Raw genomic sequence first — 12,217 nt, forward strand, 5'->3', positions numbered from 1 at the left:
TCTATATGGTATATGTCCATTACCAGTAGACAAACTAACAGAAGTTTGTCCTTGCACCGTGGACTTATTGCCATTTGTTTGTCGTTACACTTGTTGCGGTTAGAAGTGTTTATTTTGAGTATTTTCAAGTTCTTTGTTTTTTACGGAATAAATTTAAAATAATGGATTCTCATGTGACAGGGGATCATATAGTTGGTGATACGGATCGTGGTAGTAGAAAAAGGAAAAAAATCTTACGTCTAAAGAGCGTAAAAGTAATGTCAGGTAAGTCTTACCTTTCCGGTACGCGGCCATTCGTATTTGTCAGCGGATCGTGTTTTCGGGCAAATAAAAAAAGTTACACGATCCTACAGTACAATAAAAACACCTACAAAATATCATGAGATATACTCCAAGAAGGGAGACGTTAGACAACTTGGTAAGGACTGGGTTGTTTACTATATAAAAACTGCGTTAACCTCTTTAAAGAAAATTGAAGGGATCAGTGCGACCAAACGGATTATTATTAAGAGATCACAAAACAACAGCAATATTTTGCTTAAGACCGAGTTGTTCTACAGAAATGACGATCCATCCAAGCAATTTCAAACGTTATTAAAACGCGGAAAAAAGCTTTCGACTTTACAGCTACCTGCTGTAATGCTTCAAAATGATCTTAAAACAAAAAAACTCCAGAGCCTCTCAAAACTTTTGGTGGAACTATCAGGGGCAAATTGGATTAATGATCCTGAGTTAACATGGTTGCAACCTATTCTCTCTAATAACCATGAACCAAATGAGAATCAAGTGAACCAAGATGAAACTGAGGGTGATAATGCTAGCGAAGAAGGTGACATGCTATGTGATTGCAATAATGATGACGACGGGGACCTCTATGACATTTAAAAATATTTTGTTTATCAAAAATAAAATACTGATCTTATAAACCTACTTACGTTTTTTTCATATCCTTGCTATACTTATTCATGCCGCTTTGTATAGACAAACAAAATGCAATTTGTCCAAGGTTGAGAAACTAAATGCAGTATGTCCTACAGTTTTTCAAAGTTTTTTAGGATATAATCAATACCAGATTGTCTGCATGTAAGTACATCATTTGCATAATTTTTTATCAATTTTTCGGGTATATCAAATTTTCGATAAATTTCTTGCCAGACACGTAGCAGTTTTTGCTTATTTGCCAAAATTACAAAAAATGGACAAAATGTATCTAGAAAGTCTGCTCCTCAACTTATATTTATTGCGTATTTGTAGTTTGATAAGGCGTCTAAGAGAATGGAATTTATTTTGAAAGAATGGAGAATTGTTCATGTACAGTACAAGTCCTTGAAAGCCTTTTCTTTCCTATAAATGTTCTTAATCGATTCTCGAGAATAATAATTTGGAAATCTTCTTTTACGTTGCTGCTTAAGAGAAATGTGTGCGGCAAATATGCCATTCAATATATCATATAGGGCTCCACATGCATCATTAACGTTAGAGGATAAATACACAGTAGACCAGTCAGCTTCAAGTATCGAGTATTAAAGGAGATGGAAGTTGGCCTTTCTAAAGTTAAAAGAATGAGATAAGTTTTTATTAAGCTGAAAATTATGGACACGTTGGCCTTAGACAGTAAAATCAATTTCCAGTGCAGGGTGATGCAAATCCTCCAAGACAAAAGGCACGTCACTACGCGAAACAGTACAGGTGAAGCTAGATAAAACAAGATCCAATAGTCTGTTATTATAGTTTAGGATGTGATTACACTGAACAAGTTTAAAAGTGTTAGCAAAATTATTCACAGCAATAGACTTTTGACTAACATGATTACCTGTAGGTGAGTTAATAGAAAAATCAGACAAGTTAAAATCGCCCACTATTATTACATTATGGTTTAGCTTTGATATTAAAAGTGTAAACTGATCCAGAAATTGCTCGAAAATTACAGATGTGATAGATGGTGGGATGTACAAAACAATCATGTGAAATATCTGTAACCTAATAGTAAATTTACTTCCAACAACATCGATAGAGGGCGCAATACAATTATGCAAAAATCAGACAAACTAATTTTTTCAGACACAATGTTTTTAGAAACTCCACAGAGAACTCCGCCACCACGTGTGGCATTAACGGATTCAAATTTTCGGTCCTTATAATATATAATCTTATAAATAAATTATGTGATTTTTTATGTACCTACCCAAAAATCCAATATTATCAAATTATAAACATTGTTATAATTTATAAAAATGAAACACATATATAAAAATCCAATCCCGTTTAAATAGAAAACACAAGTAAAGACTGAACAACCCTGAAATCTATCCTCGGAACTTCTCTGTATGATAGTCAAAAGAATATGGAAATCTCTAAAGTGGGTTAGTGCTAAAAATGCCTGCTAGTAAATAAAATTCTTTAGCAATATGCAGTTGAAAACTTCAAATTTTGTATCTTAAAGTTTTTGAGGTCAAGAAACGTTCATATATAAATTATTGGAAAAGAAGTGTACTTTCTTTGACTAAACTCCTTTTAAGAATATTTTAATTATTTAGTGTAAAACTCATCAAGAAACTTTGAATTTTGTTAAGGAAGTGACAAAAAACTGGTCTAACTACCCACATCCTTAACCTAGAATCAGCTTTTTACTCTGAAATCCATCCTCAGAAAGTCCTCTATAGTAATATCAAAAAAAAATAAAACTACTAAACAAAACATTTGCAATGAGTTGACAGAACTATATTAAATGCACTATTCTTTCCATAATTAAGTAACAATTCTTTACATTATAATATTATAATATAATTAACAAGTTTTTACAATAAATAACTATAGTTAAAGATCCGTAATTATTATGATAAGTTTATTATCTTAAAATTTACAATTATCATATAATTAATAATATTATGTCACTTATACATAAAAAAAGAAAACTTCAATAATAATAAAAATATTGCAAAGTTAAAGAGAGCACTTTATTATTTAATTTATCACACAATATGGGTTATACAAGATGACAATAAGTAGCTTTTTTTAAGGTCACAACCTTTTTGTAAATATGGCCAATAAACTTTGAGACTTGACATTTCGTTCTTGGGTGCCGTGCATTAACATGCAACAGAGAAATCATAGGCAAAACCCTAAGTTAAGGAGTTAAATTCAACTAACTTGTGACTTGTACATTGATTTCCACACCCAAGACTTCAGTTTGCCAGACTTGTATTATACATACGCATTCAATAATTCAGTTTCCTTTATATTTTGATTCAAAATGAGCCCAAGGGCCATTATAAATTAGAAAAAAATTGTTATGTTGTTGAATTAATATTTGTTAATAAGCTGATGTTTTACTGTGAACACTTTAAAATTTCTTGATATGGTATTAAACTCTAAAAATGAACTTTTTCGTGGTTCATATTGTTGTGCTTAAAGAATATCTCTCTGCTTAATCAAATATCATACATATTATGAAGACTTTATAAGTTATAATTAATTTATGTATAATAACGTTATTTTCTAAAATAATCTTACTTATATGTGTATCTATATTTATTTATTTTTTTAAATAATCTCACTTTAATTGGTTTAGTCATCCCATGCGGAATAGGCAGTCGGGTCGCTGACAAAGAGGTCGCTGGGTTTAATGCCACCGGTGGTTGCTGATCTGCAAGAAAAAATAATTAAGAAGTTATTTTTTTCTTGGGAATTAATGTATCAATAACTATAGTTTATAATACATCATCTCTTAAAATTGGTTTTTATATAAATGTCATATTTGGAAAAATATAGGAGATATGACTTTCTGGATTTCTCTATACAGACAAGACTATGGAATAATCGTTGGAATTATGATGACATAAATGCCTTTTAAAGCATAGGATTTTTTAATTTTTTGGGTACATTTTATAAAAGAAGGTAAAATAATATTGTATCTTTTATGATCCTCACTGAAATCCCATAAATTTTTCACAGATGATAATAGTAAGGAATCTTGGGATACTAAATTTGCAGTTATTAAAGCGTCATCCAATAGGCACTCTATTGGATCGTGAAGATTATTAGGTCCTAAAATGGAAAATAGTTTATGTTAAGTTTGCCAATTTAGTGGGGATGTAAAAAAAAAACAATGACATGGAAATATTGGAGCACGTCAGACATTCCTCATGTATACGCGGTATTTCTTCCTGATAACCGAAGGATATTAATCTAACGAATGAGTGGAATTGTTGTGAAAAGAGGTAAAAAAAAAGTTATTTGAGGGTCAGATATTCAGACGGTTCAACTTGATGTCCCAGTCGCTCTAAATGATAATTTGAGAATTATATGGAGGAACATTGTTAATCTGACAATTAGATTTTTTTTATTTACTGAATGTAATAAAACAATATACATTTATATGTATAATTCTATCATTTATTGATATAAAACTAGATAGAAAAATAATTAAAATAAGTATCTTAATTTTCATCCTCACTGGATTCGTCTACGAAGTTGGTTCAGCCACGTGGTCAATTTCTTCGTCATCTCGTGTTTTTGTAAGCAAGCACGGTTATAAACTTTACATTTGAGTTTTTATTTTTTTTTGTTTTCTTTTATAATGTAATAACTTAATAATGTATGAAGATATGACTGATCACGGCATCTAGTGTAAAGTCGGTTAATGACCTTGTATAAAAAATAAGAACTTCTAGATGGCGCTAGCTGTTCTTTGTTTTGAATTTTAAGCAATTTACTGGAATCAGAATGGAGCTTCCTAATTATGTTTAATCAGCTCCCTATGACTTTAGCCTCCTCTCTAGGCAATTTACGACCAGAAAGTCTTTTTTTTTATACGTCCCGGATTTCTGAGCCATATTCTGTAACCTCTAGGTTAGCTCCCATCTTTGGTATTATCCCTGATAGAGTTTCGCCCTGGTGTATGGCATCTACAATCTTGTTGCCTACAGCTACGCCTCCAGAAGTTTTATTTTTAAGTGGACGTATGGTTTTTTTACCCGCAACCTCCATTGCAGTTTGGTTTGAAATTTTTGTTTGTGTGTTTTTCATATATGGTTTTACGAGTATATCGGAAGTAAGAGGCCCACCCAAGCAGAGCAAGCAGTACTTTAGAAGATTTCTCGATTGTCCAGAGGGAACTTAAGCGGCCGTGTATTATAGCCCTATGATAATCCTTTTCTAGGCACGTTACCTTCACACTGTTAGAAGATTGAGAGAGGGGAAAAGAAGTACATAAGAAAATACAGTTATTAAGGCGACCCAGATGGCCGAAAGCAGCAAGTGGAAAAAGGAGAACCACACACAAGGAAAGGAGAAGAATAATATGGTTCTGGCCAGACAATTACAAGGATAATTACCAGGTAGTTTATCGACATCCAATTTAGATCCGTAGAGTTTAGTTTCAATATGGTTAAAATCTCTGTAAAAATCCACCTTGCGAGTTCGTCTGCGAATCTCTTTAGCATTACGCCGATTGGAATTTAGCCCTCGGAGCAAGAAATGGAACTCTCCCAACCCCATGGCATACAATAATGTACAGCTTGCTCTTGCTGTAAGTAGAAAAATCTTCTCTCTTCTCTCTCTCTCTCTCTCTCTCTGACTAACTTGATTTTTCTATCTTTGTCATTGGTCACGTACGCCATGCTCAAGGAGCAAGTTTTTACGAATTAGATTGATTTACGTACTTCGCTGCAACTTTAGTCTAAGCGGGGTAATTTTATATCGTCAATTCTCGTAAAACTGGACCTGCGTGGGATTATCCATCAAAGAGGTACCCAGAAATTGCTTTTTGCCTTTGCTTTTTGTGTAGTCTTCAGGTTAACAAATTCAATTGCTCAAGGTTTGGATTCGACCTCATGGCAATACTAGCCATGTAATGTGAAAGATTACTTTAATACACTTTATAAAAGGTCCTCTAACATCCTGAGGGTCTTATGCCAGATCGATCAAGTCAGGTCTTCAGTGAAATATTGAGTCTTAAGGGCCATCCCAAGACCATCCCCAGCCATCTCAGGGCTCTTCCCGTTTCCCATCATAAATATAGATCAGGATTCCTTGCCTCTTCATGACGTTATTGATTGGACCTCAGTGAGTTGCTGTCCTTTTTGGGACCAGTCATATTGGTTTTTTTTTAAACACTCTTACATTATTCAAAAATATTACATTTGTTATCATTATTAGAGAAAGTAGCAATGAGAATGAGTAATTTATTTTGTTATACAGTGACCACCTAAAGTTCCGCTTAAATTCGATAAAAATTAGAGACATGATTTTTTGAGAAAACGCTCGGACCCGTCGATTTTTATTTTAAGTTGCGCAGGGTGGTACAAAAAAATGATATGAGGTCATCGGTAATTTTTTTAAATGAAATGCTATATTTTTTATTGCATTCATGAAATATAGGCGAAATTCCAAGCAAGTTTCGTATAACACACCTTATCTCAAAACTCAAGTGTTCTCAGAAATATTTACATTTAATCAACAAGAAAGCAAGTAAGTACGTCTATCTCGAAAGAAATGTGGCGGTGCGCCGTCTTGCTGAAACCACAAATAATCTGTCGGGACAGCAGGATCTTATTGTTCGCCTGGGTATAGGGCAGCCAAAGCAGGGATAAGATCTTCTTGAAGAAAATTCAAATAGCGTTGTCCTGTTAAGTTTTCTTCGAAAAAGTATGTCCCTATTGCTTTATTTTCCACGATACCAGCCCAAACATTAATAGATTTCAACTAATTTAATTAAAAGAATACATGTTCATATTTTAAAACCTTTAGTTTACTTAATAAATTTGTCATTTTCAACGTTTAACTTACCCTCTGATTGGAAAGTCTCTCTGGTATCTCCTATATTTAAATCAGATAATCGTGATGAAACTACTAATTATAGACCCATTTCTCTCATAAATAACTTTGCTAAGATATTTGAAAAATGTTTAAAGTCTAGAATAATGAATTTCCTGGAAAAGAATAATCTTTTATATCAAAAGCAATATGGTTTTCAAGATAAAAAAAATACGGAGAAAGCCGTATTTGATTTAGTTAATAATATTAACATTAATCTACAAAACAGAAAAAAAAGTTTTGCAGTTTTTATGGATCTTTCGAAAGCCTTCGATACCGTTTCACATGAAATTCTCTTTAACCGTTTAGAAAAAATTGGTATTCGAAACGGGCCTCTTAACTTATTAAAAAATTATTTATCAGATAGAAAACAATTTGTTAAGATTAAGAACACAATGAGCTCTCCTAAATACATTAAAACCGGAGTTCCACAAGGGACAGTGCTGGGACCAGTACTCTTCCTTGTGTATATTAATAGTATAGGAAGCTTATTGGACGACTGCGAAGTAATTTCGTACGCAGATGATACTGCATTATTGTTTTCTGATAATTCTTGGAAGAGAGTCTTTAAAAAAGCCGAAATTGGCCTTAGTAAAATGTATGAGTGGCTCAAAAATAGTCTTTTAAGTTTAAACTTTAATAAAACTTATTATATGAGTTTTTCCGCAACGTCAGTAGATCAACCACTGCCTACAGAGATTGTTATTCATAATAATGACTGCTTATCGCATAATGATGCATGTAATTGTATCAAAATAAAAAAAGTTGAAAAAATCAAATATCTGGGGGTTATACTGGATCAGTATCTTAAATGGGAGGAACATATTGCATTCGTTAATAAAAAAATTAGGAATATTTTCTATAAATTGTATCAGGTACGTGAAATCCTAAATGTAAAAATGTTAAAAACTTTATATAACGCACTAATAGAATCCAATTTAAGGTACTGTATTATTATATGGGGTTGCGCGTATAACAATACTATAAAGAAGTTGTTAATCACTCAGAATTCTGCACTAAAAATAATATTTAAAAGACCATATAGATTTTCAACTGGTGAACTATATAATAATCTAAATTTACTAAGTGTCAGAAATATTTATATCCATTCCACTTTAAACTATGTCCATACTACATTATCACCAATTAATAGTGATTCTATCAACTATCTAACAAGCGCAACAAAAGAGATAAATATGTTTATTCCATTTAAACGTACAAATGTGACCCAAAGATTTGTAACCTATTATGGACCAGTTCTTTTTAACACACTGCCTGCTGAATTGAAAAAATATTATAATTATCCAAAAATTTTCAAAGCCAAAACCAAACAATTTTTATTGAAAAATCAAACATTTTTTGAAACGTTGTTCTAAGTGTGTGGATATTGGGTTATTTTAGTGCATATTAATCGTAATTTTTACTACCTTTTTGTTCTCTCGCCTGTTTTCCGCCTGCATAGCGGCCGGGCTGTTGCCGTTCTTAACCTCTTAATACCTGTGCCATTTTTGGAAGAGGAAATCTGCACACAAGGTACGTCATTAGATGGCCTTAGGCCGATTCCTCTTTTTGGATTTTTACATTAGGTATATAGGTATTTAACGTTATTTTTCGTCTCTCATGAAATAGGGTTGTTATCTATTTTTATTTGTACCTATTTTTCCTATGTAACAATAACACTTTTGTATATAACTTTATGTAATATATTTGAATTTGAATTTACGGTACTGTGTATGAGCCTCAGTTGCCCAATGTGGATTTGACACTGACCAGTACCGACAATTTTGCCGATTTACGACACCGTTTAAACAAAATGTTGCTTCATCCGAAAACAAAACTCGTAACACGACTGACTGACGGTTATTATTGCAAATGTTCATCATTTGCTGGCAAAATTGGTTTCTTCGATCAGAATCGTCCTAATTTAATTCGTGTATTAGTCTAATTTTATAAGGGTGGTATTCATTTGTTTTTAAGATGCGTCTTACTGACGTTCCGGCTATATTATTATTAACTGAAATTTGTAAAGTTGCATTGTTTGGATTTTCTTTGACGGAGAGCAGAAAGGTTAATTTTGTTTCTTTAAAAATTTTTGGACGACCTGATCTTGGCAAATCCCTAACATGACCTGAAGTTATGAATTTGTGCTCTATTCTACTAACTGTTGACTGAGAAATAGGATGGTTTGGGTATTTGGCATTAAACAGTTCACTTACTTCTTTTTGCGTGCGCACGCGATCCCCGTACCCTAGCATAATCAAAATTTCAATTCGTTGGGTTTCCGTTAAATTAGCCATAATTTATTCTGATAAAAACTATTAATTTTCGAACTGACAGTGACATTCGAAAATGGAGATTCTTTACAAGTGCAACCATGGAAATAAAAACAATTGGCAGTGTCATTATTTTTATACTCGATTTTACCTTAATTTGTAAATAGACTTACTTATTTGTTTTCTTGTTATTTAAATGTAAATATTTTGGAAACAGTTGAGTTTTGAGATAAGGTGTGTTATACGAAACTTGCTTGGAATTTCGCCTATATTTCATAAATGCAATAAAAAATATAGCATTCCATTTTAAAAAATGATCGATGACGTCATATCTTTTTTTTTTGTTTCACCCTGTATATAAAAATTTATATGAAATAATGCGCAACTTAAAATAAAAATCGACAGGTCCGAGCGTTTTCTCAAAAAATCATGTCTCTAATTTTTATCGAATTTATGCGGAACTTTAGGCTGTCACTGTATATATTCAAATAGAATCGTAAAAAAATAAAAATGAACTCGCCCATATTCGTTTTTTTCTAAATATCTTCGGAATTTTTGAAATTTCAAAAGGGCGTTTTAATGAGCACCAAATTGCGCAACTTTGCCTCAATTTAACTGACCTCGTATCTCTTCTAGTTAACGAGATCCCAATGGTGAGGCTCGAATTTGGGACACCCTGTACAAGGTTAAAGATCCTCCTTTAAATATTAACTGAATAACTACTTTTAAATTTACCTTGAATCAGTGTCGGAAGGTCTTTGTGGCTGGCTTTGACCCCAGGCACTGGACTGTTGGGGCTGCTGGGGCACCGCCGCCCACGATGGAGTATGGTCCCAGGACATATTCGGGTTCCAGTTATAAGTCGATTGATCTTGGCTAAAAAAAGATACACTTCTAAAACAAGTGCAAATTAACAACCCTTTTAAGGTTCAACATAGACCATGTGTTTAATTGTTAGTTTATACTATAGTTTCAGGTACTTACAAGAGACTTTTATCTGGCTGATAAGCATAAATATCAGTAACAGTATGTTTTTCTTGATCGGTAACTGTTAACTCAATGGTACCGTCGACGTCCGGTTTCTCTTCTAACGTGCTGTTTTTAATACCATAGTAAAAGTACATGATAAACCCCAAAGTCATCCAAATAGTGAATCTTACTAGGGTCAATTTGGACAGTTTCAGGATCAAGTAGATGTTTACAGTTATGGCGATCGCCGGCACAAACGGGAGGCCTGGGGTCATAAACAAAAGGCTACTTCTGCAAACGGAATCATTTCGCATGAAACAAATACTGAAGTAGTTGATAAAGTTGTTTACCTGTTTTGTGGTTTTCTGGATATGGCCAACAGCACCGCGAGAATAGCGAAGAAAAACAACCATAGAAAAAATACCGTGGCACTATTCATATTGTCCATTCCGTTGACGACAATCAGGTCGAATATAATGACGAGGAGGTAGAGGATTCCCACCATTTTCATCACTAACATGCCGGACTCTTCGGTGGCAGGGCCGGTGTCGATCCATGGGAAAATCGCTGGACATAAATACGTTGCAGCCTGAAAGAAAAAAGTATATACCGATGTCCAGGAACTCTACCGATAAACTTTACAGGGTGATTCTCCAACAAAAAATAAGAAAAAAATATATGAATTTATGTCCTAGACGTATTACTTTCGGAGCTACAGCCTGTTAAAAATTAAAAAAAAAATTATAACTTTACTACCAATGTAGATATTTTTTTAATGATGGGTTTTAGGCATCAGGGGACATTTTTTGACGTAAGGTAATTGCACCAGTGTTGGTCACCTTAAGCCAAATTTCATTTTGGTTATGTCAGTATTTTAAACTTAATTGTCTGATTATATTGATATTATAATAAATATATAATTGCAAACGTCACAGCATTTTCTAGTAGCCATGGATGGAAGACATTTGCAATAAATTCAAAGAAAGTTTCACCTGTCATCCACCCATTATTTCAACGACCTAGTGTCCATGATTTTGGCACGGACTGGGCTAATTTTTTTTGTATTCGTTTCAAATCTACAACTATCATGGGAGGACAGATTTGACCTGCCGCATTAGCCATCACTAAAGTTGTAATACATTCCTCATCCGACCCAATAGTGTTATGTACAGTCTATTGACCTCGTTTTGCCAAAACACGATTAGTCTCAGGATTTAAAAAAAAACGCAGTTTTATCACAATTAAATATTCTTTGGGGTGTTCAAAAACTTCTGACAGGCTATTTTCCTTCATGTTATTTTCTGTTACCGCAGATCTACTTGATGTTAAGTTTTGCGAAGTTCTTTGCGATATACTAGGATGTCGCTTTAAAAAGGCTTCATACCGATGTCTTCCTGGCCTACAATTGGTCTTTTGAACCTTTTTATTAAAGCTTGAACGCTGTCTAAAAGTTTATCTTTTATCAGCTGAACAGTCTTTTACAGCCTGTCATAGTAAGACTAATGTATCACGATTAATGGCGGAACCCCAGTTCTTTGTATGTTGCCAGATTAAGTAATAAATAGTTTTCCTAAATAAATGCCGAAAGAATTAATGCAACGTAAATGATCATTTTTAGAATATTTAAATAGATAATATTTACTTAACAATTATTAAAATTAGTTTTCTTAAGTTTATTATTTTAAAATGAACTAACTTTATATCTTCTTATAAAATCAATGCAATTTTTTAGCATTTTATACAACAACTGGGAGAAAAAGCAAACCGGAAGTATTTTGGAAGGATATTTAAGTGTAAATTCCTAATAATTAAAAATGTATGTGCACTTATAATTTAGTGCTCAGAAAAAATTCAAATATTTAAATAATTTTATTTATCATAAACTTTAAGCTAAATAGAAAATCGTTATTTTATAAAAAATATATATATTATTAAAAAAAGAAGAATTTATTGCAAGTCTGCCCAATTCTTTTACAAAGCTGTTCTCGCGTTTGGATAGGAACAGCATAAATTTCCGATTTTAAATACCCCCAAATACAAAAAGCACGGGCTTAAAAAAAAAACAATTAATTTAATTCTGGCGAGGCCAAACAATCGGATCACCCCGTCCTATTCATTTATTTTGGTACGTCTGATTTAAATACGTCAAAAAAATCTCC

At 32.9% G+C, this 12,217-nt stretch overlaps 1 protein-coding gene across 3 annotated transcripts in view; it reads right to left on the reverse strand.

Annotated features, from left to right (window-relative positions):
* Positions 1-2,705: 2,705 nt before the first annotated feature.
* Positions 2,706-12,217, reverse strand: part of LOC126739664 (cationic amino acid transporter 2) — a 56,637-nt gene continuing 47,125 nt past the window's right edge. For all 3 annotated transcript variants that reach the window (XM_050445440.1, XM_050445438.1, XM_050445439.1), the window contains exons 13-16: positions 10,409-10,647; positions 10,074-10,349; positions 9,825-9,965; positions 2,706-3,646 (exon numbers count right to left, since the gene is read on the reverse strand). In XM_050445440.1, coding sequence (XP_050301397.1) covers positions 3,568-3,646; positions 9,825-9,965; positions 10,074-10,349; positions 10,409-10,647 — 735 coding nt within the window. In that variant the 3' untranslated portion in view covers positions 2,706-3,567. The remainder of the gene's footprint in view (positions 3,647-9,824; positions 9,966-10,073; positions 10,350-10,408; positions 10,648-12,217) is intronic.

The sequence above is a fragment of the Anthonomus grandis genome, chromosome 8 (assembly GCF_022605725.1).
Source record: "Anthonomus grandis grandis chromosome 8, icAntGran1.3, whole genome shotgun sequence".
Taxonomy (NCBI): Eukaryota; Metazoa; Arthropoda; class Insecta; order Coleoptera; family Curculionidae; genus Anthonomus; species Anthonomus grandis.